Raw genomic sequence first — 26300 nt, 5'->3', positions numbered from 1 at the left:
AGACTTTTAATCCGACTAATGCGGTTCAATACCAAACCAGTGCATGTACCGGTTAAAGAAATGGTGATCGTAGATGCCTTATCCAGAAATCCAATACCACACACAGTAAATGATGTAGAACTTTCGAAAGTTGTCACAGCTTTTGTTGACGGCATAGAATCAAACTGGCCAGTCTCGACAAGATATCTCGAACTACTTCGTTCTGCACCTGTGCATGATTCAGAAATGCAACAGGTTATTGAGTATGTCCTAAATGGATGGCCATACACATCCCCAGAAAACCTCCAGGCATATCACCAAGCTCAGGGAGAATTGTCAATTCTAAATGGACTGTTGGTTTACAATGGCAAGATTGTCGTTCCAAGCAGTCAGCGTAAAGATATTCTCCAGAAGCTACATGAGACTCACCAATAGCTCCACATGTGTCGCCAAAATGCTCACACGTCAGTTTGGTGGCCAGGAATTACCAGAGACCTTGAAGAACTGATTGACACATGCAAAGTGTGTCGGAATCATCGACCGTCCCAGAGAAATGAACCTCTCCGTCATAACCTCCGACAATGGGCCTCAGTTCCAGTGCGCAGAATTCAGAAATTTTGCGTTACAATTCGATTTTCGTCACAAGACGAGTAGTCCATTATTCCCACAAGCAAATGGAGAAGCTGAAAGCGCAGTGAAGATCGCAAAGAAACTGCTACGTCAGCAGTCTTTGGAGATTGCTTTACTGAACTACAGGACAACTCCACACTCAAGTACTGGGGTAAGTCCAGCGCTTGCTCTTATGGGGAGACAACTCAAGACTAAAATTCCTAGACTTCCAGAAAAACTGATTCCACAGCCTGCCAGTGATGTAGACATTTGGAAAGTAGACCAAGACGCAAAAGCTCGCTACAAGTTTAACTACGACAGCAGGCATGATGCCAAACCTCTGTCACCACTAAAACCAGGAAACCAAGTCTTGATCAAGACAGATGGAGACAAAACATGGGACAAACAGGGTACGATAGTCGCAGCAGACCCTAATAATCGTACTTACCTTGTAAACTCGCCTACAGGAGTTTTACGATGCAATCGCAAACATCTACAACAGTTGCCGTCTCCACTCAAGACTGTTAGTTCTGATCATTCGTCGCAGTCATCATCGGCATTCGATTCAAAGGATGAAAATTCAAACAACATAAATTTGAAAGATACAGCTTTACCAGGATCTCCTATTACACACGAGACTAGAGCTTCAAGTGGTTATAAAGCACCCCAACCAATTCGATTCAGGGAGGAAGAAGTGTGTTAATGACACAATAATGTTTAAAGTGAAATTCAGATTGAAAAGTGTTTCTTTTAGTGTTTAAAGGAACTTGTGTTAAATTGTTCGAAGTTGCTTAAACACTTTATACGTTCATAAATCTTATAACAGACTAGTTATAAGTAGATTAAGTTTCAAGTTTGTTCAATAGTTGCTTTGCTTTACATGTCTTTATTAAGTAGTCCTAGCATACTAACAGATTAACAGTACTTCAGATGGAAAATCTCATAGTTTAAATTTTGGTTTGCCAGACAGATTCAGTTAGTCAGTTAATATTGTTACTGCGGTTACATATGAAATTGAGTGATAATTTGATTTAAAATTCAGTGCACAAGAAAAGTTTGAAAAGAAACAATACCAAAGAACCACAAACAATTTATTATTAATGTTTATTGAATTAAAATTTACAGTGAAGTGTATAACTTTTTATATTTAAAATAGTACACCAAAAACGTTTTGATAATGACACTGAACTTTTAAAAGGAGGGAGGTGTTGGGTAATGGGAGTTTTAGGTCACTTCACTGTTCGTTGTTTAGCCTTACACAATTCATAATATGTAATGACGTCATGTGATGACGTGTTAAAAACATGTTTCTTGAAGGTTCCATTAGACCAAATCAATTCCTATTGCCGATAATGTTAACGTTTACTAATAAAACTGATATAAGCAGCGTTTCAACACACCCAGGAAGTACAGCAATAGAAAGTGTGGCACCTCACATCTAATCTAGCTGCAAGAAAATGGGGGGTCACGTATCATTTAAGAGATTTAATTTATGTTTTTAATAGCAACCGTCATTTTTGCTGAAAATTGCAGTTCCATTTTTGGGGGTACTCCGCATTAGTTTCAACCTCTGGTATATACTGCATAACAATTGTATAACAAATAAAAGTGTATTTATTTATTCTCAATGGATAATAGTATTTGCACAAATAATCAATGTCACATATTACTACCAATCACACCCACAGCTGCTTTTACTCCGTAAATATTTGACGGTGCACGTCGAACCTTGACACGGTACTCTCTTCTTTGGTACTATGCAACCTGAAGCGTAGTCATCTTGAGCTAACGCTGATAAATGTAGCCCTGTGCAAACTACCAAATAAAACATTCACCACTCGACCAATGTGATTTATATAACGACTACAGAACAGTACAATATACACGGCACATTTCTTAATACCTTTTTTCTATGATTTTCAAAGACTAATTTGAAAGAAAACTTAATTTTAAAAACTATTTCTGTCTGTTCTCAGCTGTACTGCTATCTGGTTATTGAAGTCACATGATTGCCACGGTGTCTGCTGATAAAACTCTCTTTACAGATACTTGCCAAAAATATATGGTCTTTATGTGTTTTAACATACAGTAAATATCTTTCTGGATATCTGTTTATATATTTAATAAAACTCAGAATGCAGCTTATATTTTTAACCAAACAATTTTACCATTATAACCATTCATTTGCTCAACTTACTACATGATTGCAAAACAACATAATTGTTATATTCGTTTTCCTAAAATGTTGTCTGTTAACATTGGTTCTTGAGGGCTCCATTTTGTAATTTGCTTTATATTTGAAATATTTTTATAAATTATTATAAGTGCATGTTTTGTTGAACAATAGGGCCCTATACATGTTTTGATAAAACACTGAAAAATTTTGTGTTGGAAAGTTTTTGCTGTAAACTATACCACTTAACGTATCGCCCACCGAAACAGGTTAACTAGTAACAATATTTACTGCAGGTGCATGCTACAGTTTTTGACGCACGTGTGGCCAATTTAGTGCTCATGTGAAGTGTAGGCTCTAAATACTAATAAAAAGGTAGGTATTTGAATAACTGTCTGTTTATAAATATTGATATGCTTTATCTAGAACTGAATGCTTATGCTCACTGAAGCTGGTCCACCCATGATATATAGCCTATGGTGGACCAGTTTCGGTGAGCATAAATAAGCATTCAGTTCTAAAGCATATATATATATATATATATATATATATATATATATATATATATATATATATATATATATATATATACCGGTATATATAATGTTATTTCCAACACTTTCGTGGTATCGTGGTTTGTTTGTTTGTTGTTGTTGTTTTTGTTTTGTTTTTTTGTTTTTGTTTTGGGGGGGGGGGGGGGGGGGGGGGGGGGGGGTGGGGGTCTTTGTGATGGGGGTTACATCAAGCCACACTGAAATAAGTTCAAATAACTGAAAATAAGCACGTTTTAAATGGATAGGAGTCTGGAACAGGATGTCAGTGTCGCGATAACCAAGGGAAATAACTCAAAACAACGTAACCTTGACCTTCACAAGTCATAAGATTGAAATTTTCAATCTTATTTTCCTAAAACAATTAATTTTAATGTGGTAAATTAATTTTGTATTCTGACATTACAAATATGACAGAAGTTTCACTTTCACCTAAAATAACAGCAAGTGTTAAATTCCCGGCAACATTATGGGACATGATAAACAAATGCAAATCGAGCGCGATTTCGTGGGGGCGTTTTGGAACTTGTGTAAAAATCAACAAAGGCGCATTTGAAAAAGAATATCTGACTTCGGGTGAAAAGTTTTCAAGTTTTATTCGCCAACTTAACATGTACGGTTTTCGCAAACTAAAGAATCAAATTAAATATGTCGGGATGCCACCAGAGTTTTGTAATGATGAGGTGGAATATGAACATCCACTTTTTGTCAAATGCCATCCAGAATTGCTCCCTTACGTAAGAAGAAAGGCGACGAAAAGAAACGACAAAAATAGATCGGCTAGAAGAAACTACCAAACAGAAACATCGCCAAGGGTGAGCGAGGATAATACCGTCTGTACAAAGCTTGTGAGTGACATGGCAAACAGAAACGAAGAAGATAATAGAGAAAATAAACAATCCCAGGTCGACAATGTAAGTTATAAGCTCCCCCCAAAACACAAACAAAAACAAAACAAACAAACAAACAAAAAAGAAAACAAAACAAAGATTCCAAACAAACAACTATTTTAAGCCTAAATCATAGGGTACGGTTACTTTTTATAACTTGGTACAGCATATGCACGAATGTTGCTGGGGAGGGGGTCTAGACTATGACATGCTCCCCCAGAAAATATAGATCCCAACCAAATAACAGTTATTTAAGCCTAAATCAAAGGGTACGGTTGGTTTATATAACTTTGTACAACAGACGCATGTGCAGGAATTCGTGTTAGCAGGAGGGAGGTCTAGACTGACATGCTCCCCCAGAAAAAAATATTTTTTAAAAAAGAGGAAAATTTGCTTGAGCTGGGAGGGCTTTCAACCCCCAAAACTCCCTCTGCACACGAGCCTGTACAGAAAGCATAATTACATGTCCAAAGGTTAACATTGCCGATGCTACAGTTATATAACCTTTTTTTGTATCAAATGCTTTTTGAGCTGCAATAGTACAAACACCATAACAACCAGAAATGCAATATTGGATTTGCCAAAGTTGACAATTTAAACAGAAATTAATGGTAAAAAATGTCATAATAGCATACCAAGGTGGATGGATTTACAATTTAATCAACCATGAGGTATGCTGGTTTTTTGGGGTGGGTTTTTTAATTCTCACTTCACTTGAAACCCTGCAATTTTTAGTATTAGTAAAGTTTTCAAAACAAAACGGAGTGGATTCCAATAAACACCAATCAGCCTTATATCCATGTAGCTCACCAGATATGATATCACTTAATAGAATAGATTAGATGTTTAACGACACCCCAGCATGAAAAATACATCGGCTATTGTGTGTCAAACTATGGTACAGATATCACTTAAAAGTCAGTATGCCGTTTTATGAACAAAGTGCTGAAGTTGCAATTAAAAGTAAAATGTAAATTTCAGTATTAGGTAAAATGATCAAAGATATGAGAGTCGTGAGTATGTGGTCATATTGATCATAACCAGATTAATAATAGAACTTACTATAAATTATTTTCAGGATTCTTCTACTTCCCAGCTTTCCAAAACAAATATAAACGAGATTTTCCAGGTAGTCAGCCAAACCTTGTCTGAAGAGGTTTTGGCATTTGGAGGTATGGACTAAGCAACTAAACATACAGCTTTCAGTTATCCAAGGAGTAGATAGTACAATCAGATTGTGCATTCGAAAAAACTAGGCAAGACTAGGCCCAGTGGTAAAGTGTTCGCTTGATGCACGGTCGGTTTGGGATCGATCTCCGTCGGTGGGCCCATTGGGCTATTTCTCGCTCCAGCCAGTGCATCACAACTGGTACATCAAAGGCCGTGGTATGTGCTATCCTGTCTATGGGATGGTGCATATAAAAGATCCCTTGCTGCTAATCGAAAAGAGTAGCCCATGAAGTGGCGACAGTGGGTTTCTTCCCTCAATATCTGTATGGTCCTTAACCACATGTCCGACACCATATAACCATAAATAAAATGTGTTGAGTGCGTCATTAAATAAAATATTTCCTTCCTTCAAAAATACTATGACACCAAACTCATAGGGGAGGGGACCTATAAATATTTCAACATTTACTCACAATGTTTGTGCCAGAAAGACATTTTTGGGTATGGCAATATGAAATTGAATGCATCCAGTTAACAGAGGGTATGGGGACCTCCCCCAGAACGAAAATGGGTTAGGGTTAGGGTAAAGAAAATCATACCGTAATGATAAAGAGTAATTAATTTTGTCCAAATGTTAACTTAAAAAAATTAAATCTACAAACAAATTCGAGTATGGCACCATACCCGTTTTACCCTCTGGCAGAAACCGTGACTCACTCTCTCTACAACACAAGCACATTTGCTCACGGTCTCTCTGTCCATTTGTCTGTCTGTCTATCTATTTGTAGGTGCAAGGTATTGGCAATAACTGTCTCCCAAAATCTCACCCCAATAAGATAATTTTAAAACACATTAACTTTGTTATTGTGTTCTTTGCAGTGATACACATTGTGGAGTTGGAAAAGGAAATAAAAGATCCCATGTGGCAGCCCCCCGGTTTCCTCTCCAAATTATAGACACATAATAGTGGTTCTTCAATCATATCCTGTTGGTCTAGGATCAATCCCCGTTGGTGAACCCATTGGACTACTTCTCGTTCCAGCCAGTGTTCCACAACTGGTGTAACAAAGGTTGTGGTATGTACTATCCTGTCTGGGATAATGCATATAAAAGATCCCTTGCTGCTAATCGAAAAGAGTAGCCCAGAAATGAACTGTGTTGAGTTGAGTGTGTCGTTAAATAAAACATTTCCTTCCTTCTTCCTTCAATTATATCCTGGAATGTCATCATTAATTGTTAGGTTTTCTTTTTCACCTTGCAGGTGGAGCAAGAATTTCTGGACCAGTGTTTCCGTCGTTCAATCTCTCAAGTCCAAAACGTATCTGTTCTCAAAAGTAACAAGAAAGGATGAGACTTCCTGCATTTTATTTTTCTCATATGGTTAATAGAACATATTGCTACATTGCAGTACAGTACAAACATAGTTTGGGTCTTGACAGAAATGTATCACATACTGTAATAAAAATGGTTTTAAAGATTATAATTAAAGGTGCTTGCTGTAGTATTGGTGTCCAAGTCACTGGGTTCACTGAGAGGGGAATGATCATGTTACAATCACTGCACTTCAAGCACACCTTCTACTATTAAGGGCAGAAAATTTCACACAAATTGTTTTGTTTGCATGATGATTATGCAACTTTAAATGCATGAAAAATGCCAATCAATTAAGTTGTGAACCTTTACATTCTAAAATTAAAAAACGCACACCTCAGGATCATCAGAATTTTATTCATAATATGTAAATATAATTCATGTAACCAAACCATGGATTTCTTTGGTGAAAATCACATGAACAAAGTTTCTGTTACGTAAAATCTTGAAATTTGTCCCCTGTACCAAAGTATTTCCCGATACCTTAACAAATAAATACAAAATACCTGTATTTATTATCAACATGGTTCAACGTAACCACGTTAATAAAAATCATACTTGTAAGCACATGTGCAATAATGTAATTTTGTGAAGTGACGTCATAACATGATGTTACTTCCCCAGTCTTAGCCCAGACTACGCATGTGAAATAAGACCTCATTTCGTCGTTTCCTTCTAGTTGTGGTTGAAAAAGATAACAATTAAGGATTGTCTGTTATTTCTTTTATGTTCATCAGGGTATGAACAAAAAAAAATCATCTGCAAACTATGAATCTACGAAGTCGTTCTCACATAATTTGGCGTATGATTTGTTTTTTTCATACCCTGATGAACGTAAAAGAAATAACAGACAATACTTATAATGAAATTTGAAACATACTTACTAATCATTACATTAAAAGTTCTTTTTTTTTTTTTTTTTTTTTTTTTTTTTCAAATAACGCTCAGTAAGACAAATTACCAATATAAAATGACGTTCTCCGACGACGTAATTTTTACATTCATCAACAAATGAACAAACTCCCGTTGCTATGGCTGGACCAATGGGATGATGTCATATTGTAATAAATGTAACGGAAATTTAATTATTAATAAAGAATTTATTACACTCAAACGAGTCGTATTTATTTTACGAAACTAGTGTCAGGATTCATGTATTACCGTCATTCTCGCTCAGGCAATTAAAAAATCCTGACACTTGTTTCATAATATCAGTACCACGCACAAGCTAATATTATAATATCTATGTACTACATACTCGAACACACAAATACCATCTAAATATGTTTTAATAACACATTTATATACGAACAAGAAAGAGGACATTTATAGATAATAATTTGTTACAATCTTCATCTGGAAAATTGAATGATTTTTTAATATATATATATATGACCAGCAATATTCTGGCAAATTTCACTTTCGGTCCAAGAAAAAAAAATGGAACAGGTTTTTAAAAATAATTTTGTATTTATCACAAAAGAGCACAGGGTTGGCCCTGGACAAGTAGAAACCTTCGCCAAATGATCTGTTAAATCTTAAAAAATTGCAGAATTACAGTTATTATCCAACAAAATATCAATTATTACTAAAAATTATTTCACAAAATCGAAATAAAATTTGCCAATTGTTTTTAAAATTTGCAATTGGTGAATTTGGCGAGTGCCATAGCTAGCCCTGGAGGATTTTTTGCATTTATCACAAAACTGCATCCTTGTTTGCACAGTATCACATCTGTTTCTGGTTTTATCACAAAACAGTATCCTTGTTTGCATTGTATCACGTCTGTTCCTGGTTTTTCAACTCCGATAATGCCCACCGTTTATTTTCCAGCTCGCCACGAAGGACAGTATATTCCTCAACTAGTCTATCAAAACCCATGCCGACAGCTTCAAATGCTTTTAATGTCTGACACTTATTGCTGTAATCTTTTTCTGTACTGTCCATAGCAGTCTTAAGATGGCTCCTGTGATGAAGAAAAAAGAAGTTACAAGTTAGAAACAGAAACGTAAATATTGTTTGTATTCTAAGACTTTGGTAATTTTGCCAGGCATTTTATATGATAAAACTGGTAAATATTTTTAATACAAACGTTCTTGTTATACAACCTCATGAATATGGATGTGATTTATGGTTAAAAAAGAACATTAAAAGCTTTCTTTCTAGATATGATATAGATTTATAACTTCCAGATTTAAGAAAATTGTCTTATTTGTTTGTAGCTCAGTAATAGTCTTTGTATGTTCATTTCAACTTATTTTCTTGCTTATATCCAATTAAGGTTCAAGCACGCTGTCCTGGGCACACACCTCAGCTATCTGGGCTTTCTGTCTGGTACCGTGGGTTAGTTGTTAATTGTTAGTGGTTAGTGAGAAAAGGGTGTAGTGGCCTTACAAATACCCATTGAGTCGTTAAAACTCGCTCTGCGAACCCTGTACCTACCAGCCTTATGTCTGGTGGCTTAACCACGATGTCACCAAGGCTGGTGTGTTTGTATGACTACTCACAACCTTTGATCTACATGTACTAGTCACAGTGAATTGGTTGTCATAGGGGGGAACCCCCAGTCTTATCAAGGGCAATATACATGTATCCGCTGAACTATCGCACCTCGGGCAGCATTCTACCACTGAGCTATACATCACTGTATTTGGAAACAAAATTAAAATTCCTTAACACTTACTTGATGACTCTCAAGGCTTCAATGGATTCAGCTGTGTAGGTATCACACAAAACCTCCAGTTCCAACAGCCTGAATAAGAACACATAATAGATGTAATAATAAACAATGTGAGGATGAGTTACTGTAGAATACTTTATTTTCGTGTTTTTCGCGTGTGAATGAAATTTGTGAAAATATATTCCACACGAAAATAAAGGCCGACAAAAAATAAAAAAAAATATGTAGTCTCGTTCAACTATACCACATTAGTTTCCGATGTACGAGGCTAGTAGTAACAAAGCGGTGCTCCCTCCTGTCACAGAACAAACCACAAAACACAAAAGCTGTTTAAAACTTTAAATCAAGAACACGATGATAAGTACATACATGATAATAAAACAATACTAACACTAAAAAGGTTTAACGTTATGCTGTTTTCCTTCGCATGTGCTAGCGATCAGTTCATCGGACAGAGTCTACACGTGTTCAACGACGGAAGTAAACATGCATTATCACAGTATATTAAAAATGTGGAAGTGAAAAAATCCGGACTGGGCTATAACAATTATAAGGATTAAGAAAAACTGCACGCGGTAAGCACCTTCTGTAAGCTTATTAACTTGTAAACAATAAAGTCTTGATTGGTTAAAGCAGGAAAACTATTGTTTTATGTGTATAGCACTCGTGTGTACATATAGGATTAGTTGCACAGATTAGCGTAACAACCAGCAAAACTAAGTTCCGTTTTTAAAACAAAATTATTGACATCTGTACTTCGTTTTTTTATTGATGGGGGTTGGGGGATTCGTGAAAAATAAATGTTCGCGAATTGATTCATTTTCATTAAATCGTGAAAATTTTATCCCTGGAAAATAAAGTATTCTACAGTAATTAAAAGATTAATACTCACGAAAAATGTAACTGCTTGACTAATACTTTCCTTTTTTTTTTTTTTTCAATATTTTTTTTTATTATTACTCTTCGATTTTTCAATACCAATTTTTTTTTTGAGAATTTGTTTTACCAATACTGGATAGAGGTAAAATATGTATGGAATAGCTATATTTGAATTGGTCTTTTTAGACAGGTCATCATACAAAGTAGCATTTATAGCAACATTTACTATGCAGAATTCTTATATCCTAAAAAAACATTCATTAGAAAAGAAGAAAACTAAACATTAGATTATCTAGCGTGACATCTGAAAATAGGTTATTTACTAAAACAAAGACATACTTGACTTTCAGACACATGGCATCGCACTTGGTAACCAGCCAGTTGCTGGTGTGTGTGTCAAACTCGGACTGGCCTTGAAGACAGTATTTCTTTGTTATCTCCACCAAAATTTTCAGCGAGTCCACCAAAGTCTAAGGGTTAAAAAGACAAAAAAAAACAATTAAATAACATTCGTTGAGAAAAGTCATTATGGAAGATGAGAAGTGGAAGAATAAAGAATGAAATAATTGATACTTCTATCACTGATGTATACATCGACAAAAGTACCGATAAATACTAAACAATGAGTTTGTACACATGTACCATTCAACTCTACCGTAGTGGAGGGGTGTTATAATGATTGGACATTGCATACCATTGTCTCTCTTACCATGGAGGGCTGTATTATACACTGGATATTGCACACAATTCCATCCGTACCATGATAGAGTGTATAATTTAATACTGATTGGATGCTTTTAATGGAATGTTTTTAGCAACACTCTACATGCAGTACACAGGCCAGTTGTACTTGGTCTGCACCATGCGAGAAGAATCCGGTTACTTATTAGCATTTAGCAGAAAGAAATCTTTTAAATAATCCATTTTCCCAGACAATGACAGCACCTACCACAGCCTTTGATACAGCAAGAAGGATCGATTTTATCACCAAATAATCAGATTAGAAGTGTGTGTGTGTACAAATTTCAGCTCAATAAAATTATATATGTGATACAGACAAACTGACAAAAGGACGGACACGAAATCTACAGCACCCTTCCGATGGACCGGTAGGGGACTAGGGCCAGTGGTACAGCGCTCGCTCGATGCGCGGTCAGTGTGGGACTGATCCCCGTCAGTGGGCCCATTGGGCTATTTCTCGTTCCAGCCAGTGCACCACGACTGGTATATCAAGGGCTGTGGTATGTACTACCTTGTCTGTGGGATGGTGCATATAAAAGATCCCTTGCTGCTAATCGAAAAGAGTAGCGCATGAAGTGGCGACAACTGGTTTCCTCTTTCAATATCTGTGTGGTCCTTAAGCATATGTCTGACGCCATATAACTATAAATAAAATGTGTTGAGGGCATCGTTAAATAAAACATTTCTTTCTTTCTTTCAGTAGGGGAGTAATGACTGAAAATAAACTCAACTTTTATAAATTTTTGCTTAATTAAAAAAAAATTAACTGCTCTAAAATTAAAAATTAGTAAAACTAATGTAAATAATACTTACACTTAACATTTTAACATTATTTGATGTATTTATAAACTTTTAAAGTGAAAATATATGTGCAAAAGTTATAAACTTGTATCCCTTTATCATCGTTTATGTCAAAAATTAATCCAGTAATAAAAAGGTTAAAAAATCACTATGCTTTAAAGGGTCAGTACAAATATGAATAGTTTATTTAAATTTGTACACTACAAACACAGTCAACTCATCACCATTATTTTATACTGTGTACCTGAAAGTAAAGCCAGAACTGTCGATCTCTTTGACATTTGTCTTCTTTTAACAATCTCTTATTTTCCTCCAATCTCAGTTTACTTTTCTCAATCTGACTGGGCAGCTGGGAAGCTTTCGCTAATGTCATTTGGGCACTATCTGTAATTAAAGCAAAACACCAAAAACTAAACTTTTTTGGCTACACCAATATCAAATCCATATAATCGATATTAGACTAGTCAGAAGAAATCCACATACCATATAAAATGTGTACAAATTACCACACCAAAGGCAATAAACTGTTAGTTTTTTTGTTTTTTTTAATAATAATATAAAACAATCATTCTGAGAGTACTGCTAAAGCAATACATGTCCCCTACCGGGCCCCACTAATTTTCTTATCTCCTAAGTTCAAGAGCCATAACTATAAACAAAAAAATCGGATAAATCAGCAAGAAAGTTAAACTTGATCTGTAACAGAAACCTACATGATACAGCAAGCCCAATACCGATCCAGAAAACCCTACTATATGTACTAAAGTTATAAAACACAACAAATAAAAAAATATTTATTTTTAAAACTGTATTATTGCCATTTACTTAAATTGACATTAAATGAGTTTATCATCCATTAAAGGTTTTTGTAGGAGATATCGCTGGCACTATAATTTGCGATATCTCCTGTGATATTCTCCTAGGAGAGATCACTTCTTTTGTTATGTCACTGTGTATGGTATGTTTCATTGCTAAACCTATCATTAGTGATGTCACACCACTGTTGTTCTGCTAGTTAACGAGTCTACCGCTGCCAAATATAGTGACATTCAACCCACATTACTGACATTGTTTACAATTGTTGCAGATGAAAAGAATGATAATGGATGATAAGAAGAATACTGCCCTCGGGTCCTGTGATATCATAATTTATCAGCACTTGCTGATAAAAGTATAAAAATCATCGGCAAGCCTCAGATTTCATACTTTAATCAACTCGTGCTGATAAGTTATAATATCACAAGACACACACTATCTTCTATTTATCACAGATGTTTCATTTTATTTTGTTATACGCAAGCCGACAGAATCATTTCAATAGATTAATAAAGTGATAAACTGAAGTTACAAATTTCACTAAAAACATTTCAGTCAATTCTATGATGGGGACAATTAACTCGAAATGCAATGTAAAAAACCCAAACAATTATAGCTCTATTTTTAGTGTGTTTGGCGTGGTGGAGGGGGAATATAACATAAGTTCAATCACTGTCATCTTTTAAAAAATATATTATAGACATATTACAGTAAGCTGTGCTGTAAACTTAGCCTTGGTTGAACACTGACAGATCAGCCAATCAGATCTGCTGTTATAAAAGGAATAAATGAGAATACCCATGTGGTCTGGTTCTTGAAGATGTACAAGATGTTCGCATTTCTTCCGCAGTCGTTTTTCAATTTCAGGAATCAACTTTTGCTGTATGCTGGGTAAATGCTATAGATTAAAAAAAAATTAAATGATAATCATACAATGGATAAGAGTAAAACATAATCTGAAAACAAAATGGGGTGGGGGGTGTAATTTACTAAAGGAATACTAATACAATGTACATGTAGGTTATATGCCTCAAGAACTTTCAAATTAAAAACCTTCGATTTGTAAGATAAAGTTTGTTTGTTTGTTTAACAACACCACTAGAGTACATTTATGTATTAATCATCGGCTATTGGATGTCAAACATTTAGTAATTTTGACATCTAGACTTATAGAGGAAACCTGCTACATTTTTTTCATTAGTAGCAAGGGATCTTTTCTATGCACTAACCTACAGACAGGATAGCACATACTACAGCCTTTGAAATACCAGTCGTAATGCACTGGCTAGAACGAGAAATAGCCCAATGGGCCCACCAACAGGGATCCTGGACGGATTGCACATCAAGTGAATGAACGCTTTATCTCTGGGCTACGCCCCTCCCTAAATTTAGCAAAGGAAAAAAGTAAAGTTTGTTTTATTTAACGACGCCACTAGAGCACATTGATTTTTTATCTTATCATCGGCTACTGGACGTCAAACATATGGTCATTCTGACACTGTTTTTCAGAGGAAACCCGCTGTCGTCACATAGGCTACTCTTTTACGACAGGCAGCAAGGGATCTTTTATTTGCGCTTCCCACAGGCAGGATAGCACAAACCATGGCCTTTGTTGAACCAGTTATGGATCACTGGTCGGTGCAAGTAGTTTTACACCTACCCATTGAGCCTTGCGGTCCACTCACTCTGGTTTGGAGTCGGTATCTGGATTAAAAATCCCATGCCTCGACTGGGTACCAAACCCAGTACCTACCAGCCTGTAGACCGATGGCCTAACCACGACGCCACCGAGGCCAGTTTACTAAAGGAATACTAATACAATGTAGGTCAATTCCTGAAGAACTTTCCAATTAAAAACTTTAGATTTGTTACAAGTACATTGTGTGTAAGACGGTTGAAAGTAAGAAAGGAAACGTGCTGCATCATGATGTTTACACAGCTATGCTACCACATAGGTTACACTGTTGTTAACAGCAAAGACTCTTTTTCTTTTTACCAGCCCTCTAAGAATTGAAAATCTGCATGACCCATTTATCAGTAAGAAAAGAAACATGCTGCACCATAATGTTTACACAGCTATGCTACCACATAGGTTACACTGTTGTTAACAGCAAATACTTTAAAAAAAAAAAAATTCAGGCCTCTGATAATTGAAAATCTGCGTAAATAAATGCAGGTAACCCATTTCATTTTTGCATGACCCGTTATATCCATGTGAATGTTGCTTGAAATTTTGCGCAAACAAAAAAAAAGGTTACGCAAAATTAGATGTGTGCGAGCAATGTGTGAACGAAATGACCGTTCTCACAATTTGCAGAGGCCTACTTTTACATGGATAGCAACCACAGTGGCTTTAGAATATCACTTGCTGAGGTTTGAACAGGAAAAAACCAAAAAAAAACTGAAGGTGGGGATTGACCCTACAAACTGTCACACCTCCAGTCCTGTAGTGAATCTCACCTCTTTATACTGATTGAGTCTCTGAACATCACCATGACTAATACCCAACAAGGTGGTTTTGGAAGTTATATCAGGGTCGCAATCTAGGTAGTCGCCAAGCTCAGCATAGGTCAGACAATGTTGTAAAATATCTTTAAACTGAAAATAGAATTTATATCAGCTTAACCCAAGATATAATATTATACAGTAATACAATGTGGCTTAATGATTATCAAATGACACACCAGCACTTTTAAATTAAAAGGCAGCATATGGTCTATCGAATGAAAAAAGCCATTGCCAGTACATAGGTTATGTTTATCATTACTTGGTAGGGGTGTTTTTGTTGGGGGTTTTGGGAGGAGGGGGGTATTAGCTTTCTCCAGAAGCAAAAATGCATAGGCCTATATATCAAGAGTTCATTTCCAAAACACTATATATTTTGAGGGGAAAAAAAAGCTGCAATATGACGTAGCATATTGGGCCCGTAGGAACGACATCTGCCGAGTTACGTGTTCTGACAAGAAAATTACACTGAACAAATATTCCAGAAAAAAAATGTTCTTGATTGTGAAAACAAGGTTACAATGTGCTTTTCCATCAAGGAACAGAGATAGAAACAGTTCCTGAGTAACGCTAAAATCCACAATTCAGCTATTTAAATTCAGAAGATTTTCTTCTGAGCATTACATTGAAATTATTACAGTTAAATAAGGTTGGAAAAGTGAATCCTTTGCATTTTATTTTTATTAGTGTTTTAAAATATAATCTTCAGTGTACCACAAACAGAAAATCTAATCAAAAGTGCTTACTTGCTTGTCTTCTGTTGTCACGGAAACATCCTGACTATTTATATCGTAGTCAAGAAGCATCTCTTGTAGTTCATGGTACAGAATGTGAACGAGTAACCAACTGTGTTTCTCATGGTGAAGAACATCTTCAGCCTACAAACATTTCAGTAATAGAATAAATAAATACAGCATTTAGGAAGGAAGGAAATGTTTTATTTAACGACGCACTCAACACATTATATTTACGGTTATATGGCATCAGACATAAGCGTGCGCTACAACAACTTGCCCTGAATGTGCACGTAAAGCCATATGACCTGACCTGTCAGATATATGGTTAAGGACCACAGATATTGAAGGAGAATAAACCCGCTGTCGCCACTTCATGGGCTACTCTTTTCGATTAGCAGCAAGGGATCTTTTATATGCACCATCCCATAGACAGACTAGTACATACCACAGTTTTTGATGTACCAGTCGTGGCACACTGGCTGGAACGAGAAATAGCCCAATAGGCCCGCTAACAGGGATCGATCCCAAACCGACCGCTCATCAAGCGAGTGCTTTACCACTGAGCTACATCTAGCCCCTATAGCATTTAGATTTACCATTATAATATTAAAAAAAACATAGCTTTAATTTCGAGAATGACAAGTGTCCATGACCAAAATCATGGTTTAACCAGTTTTAACATTTTTAAACAGGCCTCTGGGTGGGTGGTGGGGGGGGTAAATAGTCAGGCACTTGTGCAGGGTGGATTTTTTGGAGATGAACACCCCTCCCTGCTCAAGCAACTTTTTCAATACATTTTCAGGAAGAGCATGTCTTGACCCCCTATAAAATTTGCTCAACATATAGTCTATGCCCCCTCCTACTAAAATTCATGCACACACCCACCTGATATTATTTTGCCTTTCTGAGTTGGGGAGGACCATGCCCTCCATGACCCCATCCCATCTAACCCAGCTACCGATGCCTACATGTATGCTAAGGATTTGTTAAATACATGTATTTCAGAATTCTATCCTGTTCCCACATACAGGTACCTGAAAGGGCTAGCTCTGGGTGAGCAAAACATTTCGCAAAATTGTTTATTAAACGTTAAAAATTGCAGAAATCAACAGTTTTTTTTTTTTTAATGTCAATTAAAACATGAAATTATTTCGCCAAATTAAAATAAAATTCGCCAACTGCTTTCAAAATTCGTTATTGGCGAATTTGGCGAGTGCCATGCAGAGCTAGCCCCGAGTCCTGAAGGGGAAAAAAGACATTGTGCTGTGGTCTTACCTGAGTGAGATCCTTGAATACCTGGATACCTACTCCAGATTCATTAATGTGGGATGTCAATGAAGTCAACAGTTCAACAAACTTAGGGTGTTGGTGGACATCTTGGCCAGTCAAATTCAGAGACAAACTGTTACTAACTGAAAGAAAGAAAATATAATCAGAAAAGATGTCAAATATTTAAAAAAAAAGAAGGAAAGACACACATTGCAGATTTAAAAACAATTACCTGTAGATATCAGTATTACCGGGGTAGTAACAAAACATATCCAATTATTAAACAAAACAAGAGTAAATTCAATAACACACATTTTGTAAAATGTATTAATTATAAAGAAACACTGGAACAAATGCCAAGACAAACACCATTTCAGTATAAATATTTTTACGTCTGCTACATGTATTTTGCCTGCAGTACCATTTTACAATGTTCATTATTTCCTAATATAAAATACAAACACAACCAGTTTCAATAATTTCAATGTTTTACATATAGTTGTATATATATAAATGATTAGGGCAAGACGTAGCCAAGCAGTATGTGTGATCGCTTGATGCGTGATCGGTTTACGGATTTATCCCCGTCGGTGGACCCATTGGGCTATTTCTCGTTCCAGCCAGTGCTCTACAACTGGTGTAACAAAGGCTGTGGTATGTACTATCCTGTCTGTGGGATGGTGCATATAAAAGATCCCTTGCTGCTAATCGAAAAGAATAGTCCATGAAGCAGTGTTCGAGATTAACGGTATTCTGATATCCCAGGGATACCAGAATTTAATTTTCGATACCCAACTTCAAGAACCCAGTATCCCACAGAGATACCATATAATACTAAATTCTCAGGTGGGATACCAGATTTGGAAATGTTAGTATCCAACTGGGATACTGGCCAAAAAATTAAATCTCGAACACGGATGAAGTGGCGAAAGCGGGTTTCCTCTCTCAATATCTGTGTGGTCCTTAACCATATGTCTGACGCCATATAACCGTGAATAAAATGTGCTGAGTGCGTTATTAAATAAAACATTTCCTTCCTTCCATATTAGTGATTAGACCATATATAGTAAACTGCTTTGATACTTCAGTTACAAGTCTGCTGATTCTGGATTGTTAATGACTGTCACATATACATTGATTTTTCTTTTTGTTTTGTTTTTATACAACACTGCACTATTAAACAGTTTAGAATAGGTCCCAAAACTACATTTAAATCATGAATAATAAATGTTTACATTTTCTCAATAAGAGTATGCTAATGCTATTGCTGCATTTGAGTGTGCTCGTAAATTGCATGGTAATCGAAATTGTAAACTCTTAAGTACAACTTGTTTACAAATACTTGTGCACTTGTAAGAAACTATTTAAATTTAATATAGTGAACAACAGTGGACATGACAAAGTCACTTAAAGCGGCGTTCTCATTATGCAATTAGTCGCACCAATTTGTCACATGATCAAATCGTACTGTAAGAACACCTAACTTGGAATGACTTTAGTGTCATCTGTTCCAATTTTTAGGGCTGATAAATTGAATATGATAAGTCGGTGCAACTAATCGCATCATGACAATGCAGCTTAACTCAGGGGTCTATTTACAATGGTCAGCACTGGTTAGCTAGCCTGACCAATACTTTTTAAACTTCTAAACAATCGTGCTGCCAATGAATACAATATTACATGTACATGTAGGTTAATGTAATAAAGTCTGCTTAGTCATAAATTTCACATATTTTTAAAAAAAAGTTTTCACAATTTTTATCAAGTGCTCATAAAAACCCTGTCAATAAGTACTAATAATAATTTAAGCAACCGGATGTCATACATGTGTAAAAATGTGAAACTTGTTTCTTTAATTGCTGCTAAACCGTAACTAAATTTTATTATTTTACCCAATCAAAAAAAATTATGAATAACAATTTCCAATTAAAAATGGAAAATTGTGTTTTCAAATTCCAACTTCCTGGATTTCCGTTAATTCATGGTGCAAACAAAAATGTCTTACTTTTTGTTTCCATGCTAGCAAAAAATAGTAAACTCGTGGAAATGCTTGCAAGTCATCACTTATAACAATGGTAACCAGTCAATTCGTACCATAATCATTTCGTACCCAATTTTACCATTTCGTACCCTGGTCATTTCATACCATAGTTATCTGGTCATTTCGTACCATAGTCATTTCATACCATGTCTGTTTGGTCATTTCGTGCCTTGGTCATTTCGTACCACAATCATTTATTGTGCAGTTTAGTTGACTGATAGACAGTAAAATGTCAAATTACTGTGAAATAAAGTTATAATGATTTCAAGATCTGTATATTTTGTTATACTTAATCATAGACTAGACCACACAGTGATATTCTACATCGATACTGATGTGACTGTTGATTATCCAACAGCAATAAGGCAAGCATAGGCAAAGAATCTGTCAACAGTGGGCTAAGGACGTCAGCCTATATAAGATAGTGGGGGAGTCTTGTATCATATGAAATGATCATCAGTGGCAATATACATATGTTCATTTAAACCTTTGCTAACTTTCTAAGGTATGTTTACACATCAACGTTTATTCGTCAACAATAAAAATAAGAAGTGGCATACCATGACAAAAATAAGATACCAAGTACAAAACTACTAATGGTATAAAATGACCAAACATTATGCTACAAGATGGTAAAAAGTAGGTACGAAATGGCTATGGTACGAAATGACCAAATGGTCCAAAGCACTATGGTAGGAAATGACTATGGTAGGAAATGACTATAAACTATGGTACGAAATGGATGGTACAAAATGACTAGTAACCATAACAATGACATGTTGGTTAAAATAGTGTTTTATGTAGCCTTTCCAATTCCGGATAAATAGTACCTAACTTAAAAGTTTCTGATATATACTTAAAATGTAGTGTTGAAAAATTATTATTTGTGTTTAAATTTTGGAGGTCGATGTATAAGCCTTTTTTCAATATTCTATGAAGACTGACGCTTGTCTGCAGTTATAGAAGCCTGGTCCAATTTGTCGCGCTCAGAACTTGACATCTTCGAACTTGGCGGTGATGTGGGGAATCCCGGGATAACCAAGGACGCGGATCGCTAACTTCGCATTTCCATACCCATTCTAATAAAAAAAAGCCTATGTTAAATTTTTGTTTTTAATTGTGTGTAGTTTTCATTTTAAAAATAAATTTACTGATAATTTGATATGGTCTTTGATTTCCTTTATGAAATGTGTTATTAGTATGTCGATAGCAGTCCGTGTTTTAGATCTAATAGATGGTGTTAATTTTAGGTAACCGGAAGTCTATGTTTGAAACTAAAATGGCAGCCGCCATCAAAGGTGTTTTGTGTGAAAGCGTGCAAGAAAATACACACAACAGTAAAATACTGGTTGTTGGTGCTGGCGGAATAGGATGTGAACTATTAAAGAATCTAGTTTTAACTGGATTTAGAGATATTGAAGTGGTAATTATCAATGTTTTTTCTTTAGACAAACCAATTTGGCCTATTCGTACGGAACCGTACGCTTTATCGTTTATGGTGCAACTGAACTGTAATGCAATCGAAAATTTAAAAAGTAAATATATATAGCATTTTAAGATGTGTAATTTTCTTTTGGCACTGTGACATAAATTAATGTTACCGTTAGAGCTTTAAAAAAAAATGTTTTTAAGCCCTATCATAGTATCAGTATCAAAAATAAACAGGTCTGTTATCTCTTCAACTCTTGTGGCACTGGCAGGTGGTTTCCATCGAATTATGATTTTAAAACCCCAACAAAAACAACACTACCACATATGTAGTTACATCTATGAATGTTAATCTCAATGCATGTTGTTTTTTAATTATTTTATTTTTCAAACTTTTTTAGTTAAGATCCGATCGACGTCATTTGACATTTGGCTAGCGACAAAAAAAAAAACTATGATAGGCTTACTTACAGAAAGAATATTCAATATTTTTCAGTTACGGTACATGAAATAAAATAAGGCCTTTATTGCAATCAATTAATAAAAATAATTAACAACATGCCCATTCTAGTTAATAGGAGCCGGATTTAGCTTAGTCGATTGGGTGCTCACTTGAGCCTGAGGGGGATGCAGATAATTCGTCCTCTGGACGTTTCGTCCTCAGACGATTTGTCCACCAAAAATTTGTCCACTGTTGAACTCGAGACGATTCATCCACAACAAAAAATTGTTCTTGGATAATTCGTCCACTATAGTGTTTTTTGTATTAGTTATTTACCATATATTACATCCACAGATTAAATAAATATACGGACACTTTATTTTAGTGGAATATCGACACAGAGAATTGTCAGAGAAGTGCAGATTGTAACCTAACCTAACAGCTTTGCCATGCCTATATCACTGACATCGCCATTGGCTTTGCCCATGGCAGAGGGGGGTTACCAAGTATGATGGAGACAATTAAAGTAAATTTATGATTATTATAAAAATTTACAAATTTATTATGACGCTATTTTTGAACGAGGTCTCAAAATATAGCTGTAAATATAGCTGATCATTCAAGAATAACAACATATCAATACTATAAAGAACTATAATGGACACAGACAGACAATAACAAGTTGATAGTGCCACTAAAATTTAGTTTGTTTCATATACTAGTAGTTTACCACAAAATGAAACCAATTAACCATTTCAATGGCTAAGAAATAACATTTTAGATTTATTGGTCTAAATGTTGTAATCGAGTGGACGAATTGTCCGAGGTGGGTGGATGAATTGTACGTGGACGAATTGTCTGTGGACAAAACGTCCAGAGGACGAACCGTCTGGAAAGCACTTGGGGTGCTTGTGTCACAGGATCAAATCACCTTGGTGGATCCATTCAAAATTCTTGTTCCAACCAGTGCACCACAAGTGGGCAAAGGCCATGGTATGTGCTTTCTGTCTGGGAAAGTGAATATAAAAGATCCTTTGCTGCATTAGGAAAAATGTAGCGGGTTTCCTATGATGACTACGTGTCAGAATGACCAAATGTTTGACATCCAGTAGCTGATGATTAATTAATCAATGTGCTCTTGTGGTGTTGTTAAACAAAAACAAACTAAAAATTCTAGTAAACAAAAGTGTAACACCATCCTGTAAACAGGAAAGCATGCTAGTTTCTAACCATTCTAGTAAACAAAAGTGTAACACCATCCTGTAAACAGGAAAGCATGCTAGTTTCTAACCATTCTAGTAAACAAAAGTGTAACACCATCCTGTAAACAGGAAAGCATGCTAGTTTCTAACCATTCAGACACTTGTTTGAACAAATAATCATATCACACAAGCGTAGTTCAGCATTTTCAGTTTTTAAAGCCACTACATGATAAAATATATGTTTCTGAAATATATGCAGTGGACAAACACTTTGATTAATATTTTTTAAGAGGAAAAATTCTGTTTGTCAGGAGCTCTTGTTTTTCCACCATGATCACTAACAACACGATGTCAATACAGTAGGCAATACGTTCAGAATCATACCAGTGAGTAGTTTGTAAAATATAAAATTTCTAATGAACAGATTCTTAATTAGAACTATTTATACACTCAAAACTGTTTTGAATGGACTATGTCTACTGTTCACTACAGCAGAGGCACAAAACTGCACAGCCCTTTTAACAAATCAAATATAATAATTGGAAAAAAAATCTAACAACAGGGAGCATCAAAATCATAAAAATTAAATGATTTAGTCTTGTTCAAGTTGTTGATCTGGCACGTGTGAGGTCATGTGACACGCACCGAATGTTAATTGAATTCATCTTCCTCCATTTTAAGTAAATTTCTACACGTCTAGTTGACCCGATATCAGTAATTTAAAGTGCTGAATAAAAAATTACTACGTACCTGGTCAGGGGTGCAGCAAGTGCTCGCCAAATGCGAGTTAAAATTCTGACGGACGAGTTAAACAATACAACAACTTGTCTGACGGGCGATCTGGTTTTGTTAATCAAGGTTGCAGGGAGGGTGTGTCAGGGTTTTTTGTTTGTTTGTTTGCCATGTGATCACTTGGCCAACCAAGTGTTATTAATAATGTTTTTGTCAAATTTATATCTATCATTTTAAGTGTATATTGTAGTATTGTTAAACAATAATATACTCTTCAAAAAAAGAGACGCAAAAGGGTACAAATGGGTTATAACTCCGATTTTATGTTTCCTACCGGTTCATGCTTTGTGAATATAAGGTTATTGCATGTCCCAAACACATTCCCACGGTTACATTCGATAAAACGCAGCTACTGTACAATAAAGTTCCAAAATGTGAATATTCGCAAAAACGCAGCCACGTGTAAACCATGTCACCACTGCACGTGCGTTGTCTGCACGTGCAACATGAACACCGACAGTATAAAAGTGCAGGGTGTTCGCTTGCCTGGCCTCTGTATCTGGCCGACAGTTGACAATCCAGGACATGCCACGTCTCAGTGAACCGCAGAGAAACAATGCCATCGGCCGACTAGACGCAGGCGAATCCAGAACGGCCGTTGCCAGGGCATTCCATGTGTCCCCAAGCACCATCTCCAGACTGTGGGACCGTTACCAGCAACATGGATCAACACGTGACCTCCCTAGATCCGGTCGACCACGGGTCACTACCCCCGGGCAGGACCGCTACATCCGGGTACGCCACCTTCGGGAACGATTGACTACTGCCACCTCCACAGCCGCAGCAATACCAGGTTTGCGCAGGATATCCGACCAGACCGTACGGAACCGCCTACGTGAGGTAGGAATTCGTGCCAGACGTCCAGTTCGAGGTGTCATCTTAACACCACAACACCGTCGACTCCGACTGCAGTGGTGCCAGATTCATCGACAATGGCCTCAACTGCGATGGAGACAGGTGTGATTCAGTGACGAGTCCCGATTTCTGCTCCGACGTCATGATGGAAGATGTCGCGTGTATAGGCGTCGTGGTGAACGTTATGCAGCAAACTGCGTGCAGGAAGTGGACAGATTCGGCGGGGGTAGTGTCATGGTGTGGGCAGCCATCTCACACACTGGCAGAACTGACCTGGTCCACGTGCAGGGCAACCTGAATGCACAGGGCTACATTTACCAGATCCTCCGGCCACACATCGTTCCAGTTATGGCCAACGCCAACGCAGTGTTCCAACATGACAACGCCAGGCCTCACACAGCACGTCTCACAACGGCTTTCCTACAGAACAACAACATTAATGTCCTTGGCCATCGATATCACCGGATTTGAACCCAATTGAGCATCTATGGGACGAGTTGGACCGACGCCTCCGACAGCGACAACCACAGCCCCAGACCCTGCCCGAGCTGGCAGCAGCCTTGCAGGCCGAGTGGGCCACCATTCCCCGGGACGTCATCCGTACTCTGGTTGCTTCAATGGGCAGGCGGTGCCAGGCAGTTGTCAACACACGCGGAGGCCACACCCGGTATTGACTCCAGATGACCTTGACCTTGGTGGTGTGTCCTATCACTTACTCACAATGGACTAGAGTGAATGGTGAACAATCCTGCAACATTTGGTAATTATCGGACTCACCATTCAATAATTAAATCAATTCTCCAAATGTTACGACAATGTGGTTTTGCGTTTCTTCTTTTGAAGAGTATATTTTGATCTATGGGCTGGCAAACTAGTAGAAATACTGGCGGGCTAGTACATTTTAGTTGGTTCTGGCCCAGAGGGCTAGTGAAATATTTCAATTTCTGCACCCCTGCCCGGTAGTAAAATTAATGGTTTTAGGAGTTTGTAAAGTTTTGTACAAATTTAGATACTTACAAGTGTGAATTTTATTATTGATGAAAATGTTCCCAAACTGTTCCCAAAGCACATACGAACGACAAGCAGACAACAAGAAATAGGATGTTGATTGTGCGAACAGTGCATAAGAAAACAAACCAAACAGAGTTAAAACATATCACAGTTAAGGACATTAACAATATTTTAATTTTAATTTTAATTTTAATTTTGAGATCAACACCTATTGATGCAACTATCAGCAACACATGTGGTATGTATTATTCTATCTGTGGGATGGTGCATATAAAAGATCCCTTGCTGCTAATTGAAAAGAGTAGCCCATGTGGCGACAGCGGGTTTCCTCTGTCTATATATCTGTGTGGTCCTTAACCATATGTCTGACGTCATATAACCATAAATAAAATGTGTTGGGTGTGTTGTTAAATAAAAACATTTCCTTCCTATCAGCAACACTGAATAAGTTATTGTTATGTGGGATTCTCATTTGAAATATTTAGTTAAATTATGGACTTAGTCACTTCTTAAAAAAAAAAATGAAAACCTACTTTCACTGGGGTTTTTACACCGTATGTTAAAATGGACTTCTTTTATTTCAGATTGATCTTGACACAATTGATGTAAGCAACCTGAATCGTCAGTTTCTTTTCAGAAAAGAACATGTTGGCAAAGCGAAAGCACAGGTGAGTTTATTTTCCAATCGTATAACATCTACTGTAATGTAATACTAATAGAATGTAGATTTTGGTAACTTCATTCTGGAATGTTAAATATGTTATAATTATTTGCAATGGTAGATAATGTTCACATTTTTCTCTGTTTTTTTCTTTTTTACAGATCTGTTAATAATTATCAATGTCATAAAAATATATTTATCATGTATGAATTTTTTTTTTTTCCCGACTGTAAAATTGCTCATATTAACTGTAGGTATGTGTGATTTACAGATCTGTTAATAATTATTAATGTCATAAAAATATATTTATCATGTATGAAATGTTTTTATTTTCCCGACTGTAAAATTGCTCATATTAACTGTAGGTATGTGTGAGTTAGTACCAGGGCTTCTGGAATTTTTATAAAATCCACTAGCCAGGGGATCAGTAATTTTTAAAATTTACTAGCCATGATTAAAAATTAACTAGCCCTACTTTACTTTAAGCTAATACAATTTAACTAAATAGGAATAATCAGATATGTCACCTAAAGAGGGAGATAGAGCTTAAAACACTAACATTGCGGGGTTGGGGTGTGGACAGGATATTCATATTTACAAAATAGACTTAACAGCAACATTTGACAAATGTTTTTCATTAGCCATTGGGCATGCAGGGCTAGCTCTGGGTGAGCAACACATTTCGCCAAATTGTCTA

The 26300-nt window shown here is 36.3% G+C and overlaps 4 protein-coding genes across 7 annotated transcripts in view; 3 read left to right on the top strand and 1 right to left on the bottom strand.

Moving 5' to 3' along the window:
• Nucleotides 1–532: 532 nt before the first annotated feature.
• Nucleotides 533–1291, top strand: LOC121389232. The gene has a single exon (XM_041520832.1). The coding sequence runs from the start codon at nt 533–535 to the stop codon at nt 1289–1291; it is 759 nt and encodes a 252-aa protein (XP_041376766.1).
• A 2336-nt stretch (nt 1292–3627) lies between these two features.
• Nucleotides 3628–7670, top strand: LOC121388600 (heat shock transcription factor, Y-linked-like). 2 transcript variants are annotated; one of them, XM_041520003.1, is made up of 3 exons: nt 3628–4226; nt 5281–5374; nt 6634–7670. In XM_041520003.1, exons 1-3 carry the CDS (start codon nt 3723–3725, stop codon nt 6708–6710), a joined length of 675 nt encoding a protein of 224 aa, XP_041375937.1. In that variant the 5' UTR covers nt 3628–3722; the 3' UTR covers nt 6711–7670. The 2 variants fall into 2 exon arrangements, with proteins under 2 accessions (XP_041375937.1, XP_041375938.1); XM_041520004.1 differs by lacking the exon at nt 5281–5374.
• A 344-nt stretch (nt 7671–8014) lies between these two features.
• LOC121388581 (HAUS augmin-like complex subunit 4) lies at nt 8015–20252 on the bottom strand. 2 transcript variants are annotated; one of them, XM_041519977.1, is made up of 10 exons: nt 20158–20252; nt 17178–17314; nt 15912–16043; nt 15121–15258; nt 13459–13558; nt 12089–12228; nt 10642–10772; nt 9427–9495; nt 8508–8709; nt 8015–8456 (listed from the first exon to the last, which is right to left on the bottom strand). In XM_041519977.1, exons 1-9 carry the CDS (start codon nt 20210–20212, stop codon nt 8523–8525), a joined length of 1089 nt encoding a protein of 362 aa, XP_041375911.1. In that variant the 5' UTR covers nt 20213–20252; the 3' UTR covers nt 8015–8456; nt 8508–8522. The 2 variants fall into 2 exon arrangements, with proteins under 2 accessions (XP_041375911.1, XP_041375910.1); XM_041519976.1 differs by having other exon boundaries at nt 8015–8709.
• A 239-nt stretch (nt 20253–20491) lies between these two features.
• Nucleotides 20492–26300, top strand: part of LOC121388919 (SUMO-activating enzyme subunit 2-like) — a 29133-nt gene continuing 23324 nt past the window's right edge. For both annotated transcript variants that reach the window (XM_041520461.1, XM_041520460.1), the window contains exons 1-2: nt 20492–20635; nt 25527–25610. In XM_041520461.1, coding sequence (XP_041376395.1) covers nt 20492–20635; nt 25527–25610 — 228 coding nt within the window. The remainder of the gene's footprint in view (nt 20636–25526; nt 25611–26300) is intronic.

Source organism: Gigantopelta aegis, chromosome 14, assembly GCF_016097555.1.
Source record: "Gigantopelta aegis isolate Gae_Host chromosome 14, Gae_host_genome, whole genome shotgun sequence".
Taxonomy (NCBI): Eukaryota; Metazoa; Mollusca; class Gastropoda; order Neomphalida; family Peltospiridae; genus Gigantopelta; species Gigantopelta aegis.
The sequence above is the reverse complement of the archived record's forward strand: the minus strand, read 5'-3'. Positions and strand labels throughout refer to the sequence as shown.

What these genes read in the sequence shown, in the direction of transcription:
- LOC121389232 (XM_041520832.1), top strand. Translation starts at nt 533, where the DNA reads ATGAACCTCTCCGTCATAACCTCCGACAATGGGCCTCAGTTCCAGTGC.
- LOC121388600 (XM_041520003.1), top strand. Translation starts at nt 3,723, where the DNA reads ATGACAGAAGTTTCACTTTCACCTAAAATAACAGCAAGTGTTAAATTC. An exon ending in AACAATCCCAGGTCGACAAT is followed by an intron (nt 4,227 to 5,280) that starts GTAAGTTATAAG and finishes AATTATTTTCAG; the next exon opens with GATTCTTCTACTTCCCAGCT. An exon ending in AGAGGTTTTGGCATTTGGAG is followed by an intron (nt 5,375 to 6,633) that starts GTATGGACTAAG and finishes TTCACCTTGCAG; the next exon opens with GTGGAGCAAGAATTTCTGGA.
- LOC121388581 (XM_041519976.1), bottom strand. Translation starts at nt 20,212, where the DNA reads ATGTCAAGTTCTGAGCGCGACAAATTGGACCAGGCTTCTATAACTGCA. An exon ending in TGACAACAGAAGACAAGCAA is followed by an intron (nt 15,259 to 15,911) that starts GTAAGCACTTTT and finishes TTCTATTTTCAG; the next exon opens with TTTAAAGATATTTTACAACA. An exon ending in AGTTCTGGCTTTACTTTCAG is followed by an intron (nt 10,773 to 12,088) that starts GTACACAGTATA and finishes TTTAACCCTTAG; the next exon opens with ACTTTGGTGGACTCGCTGAA.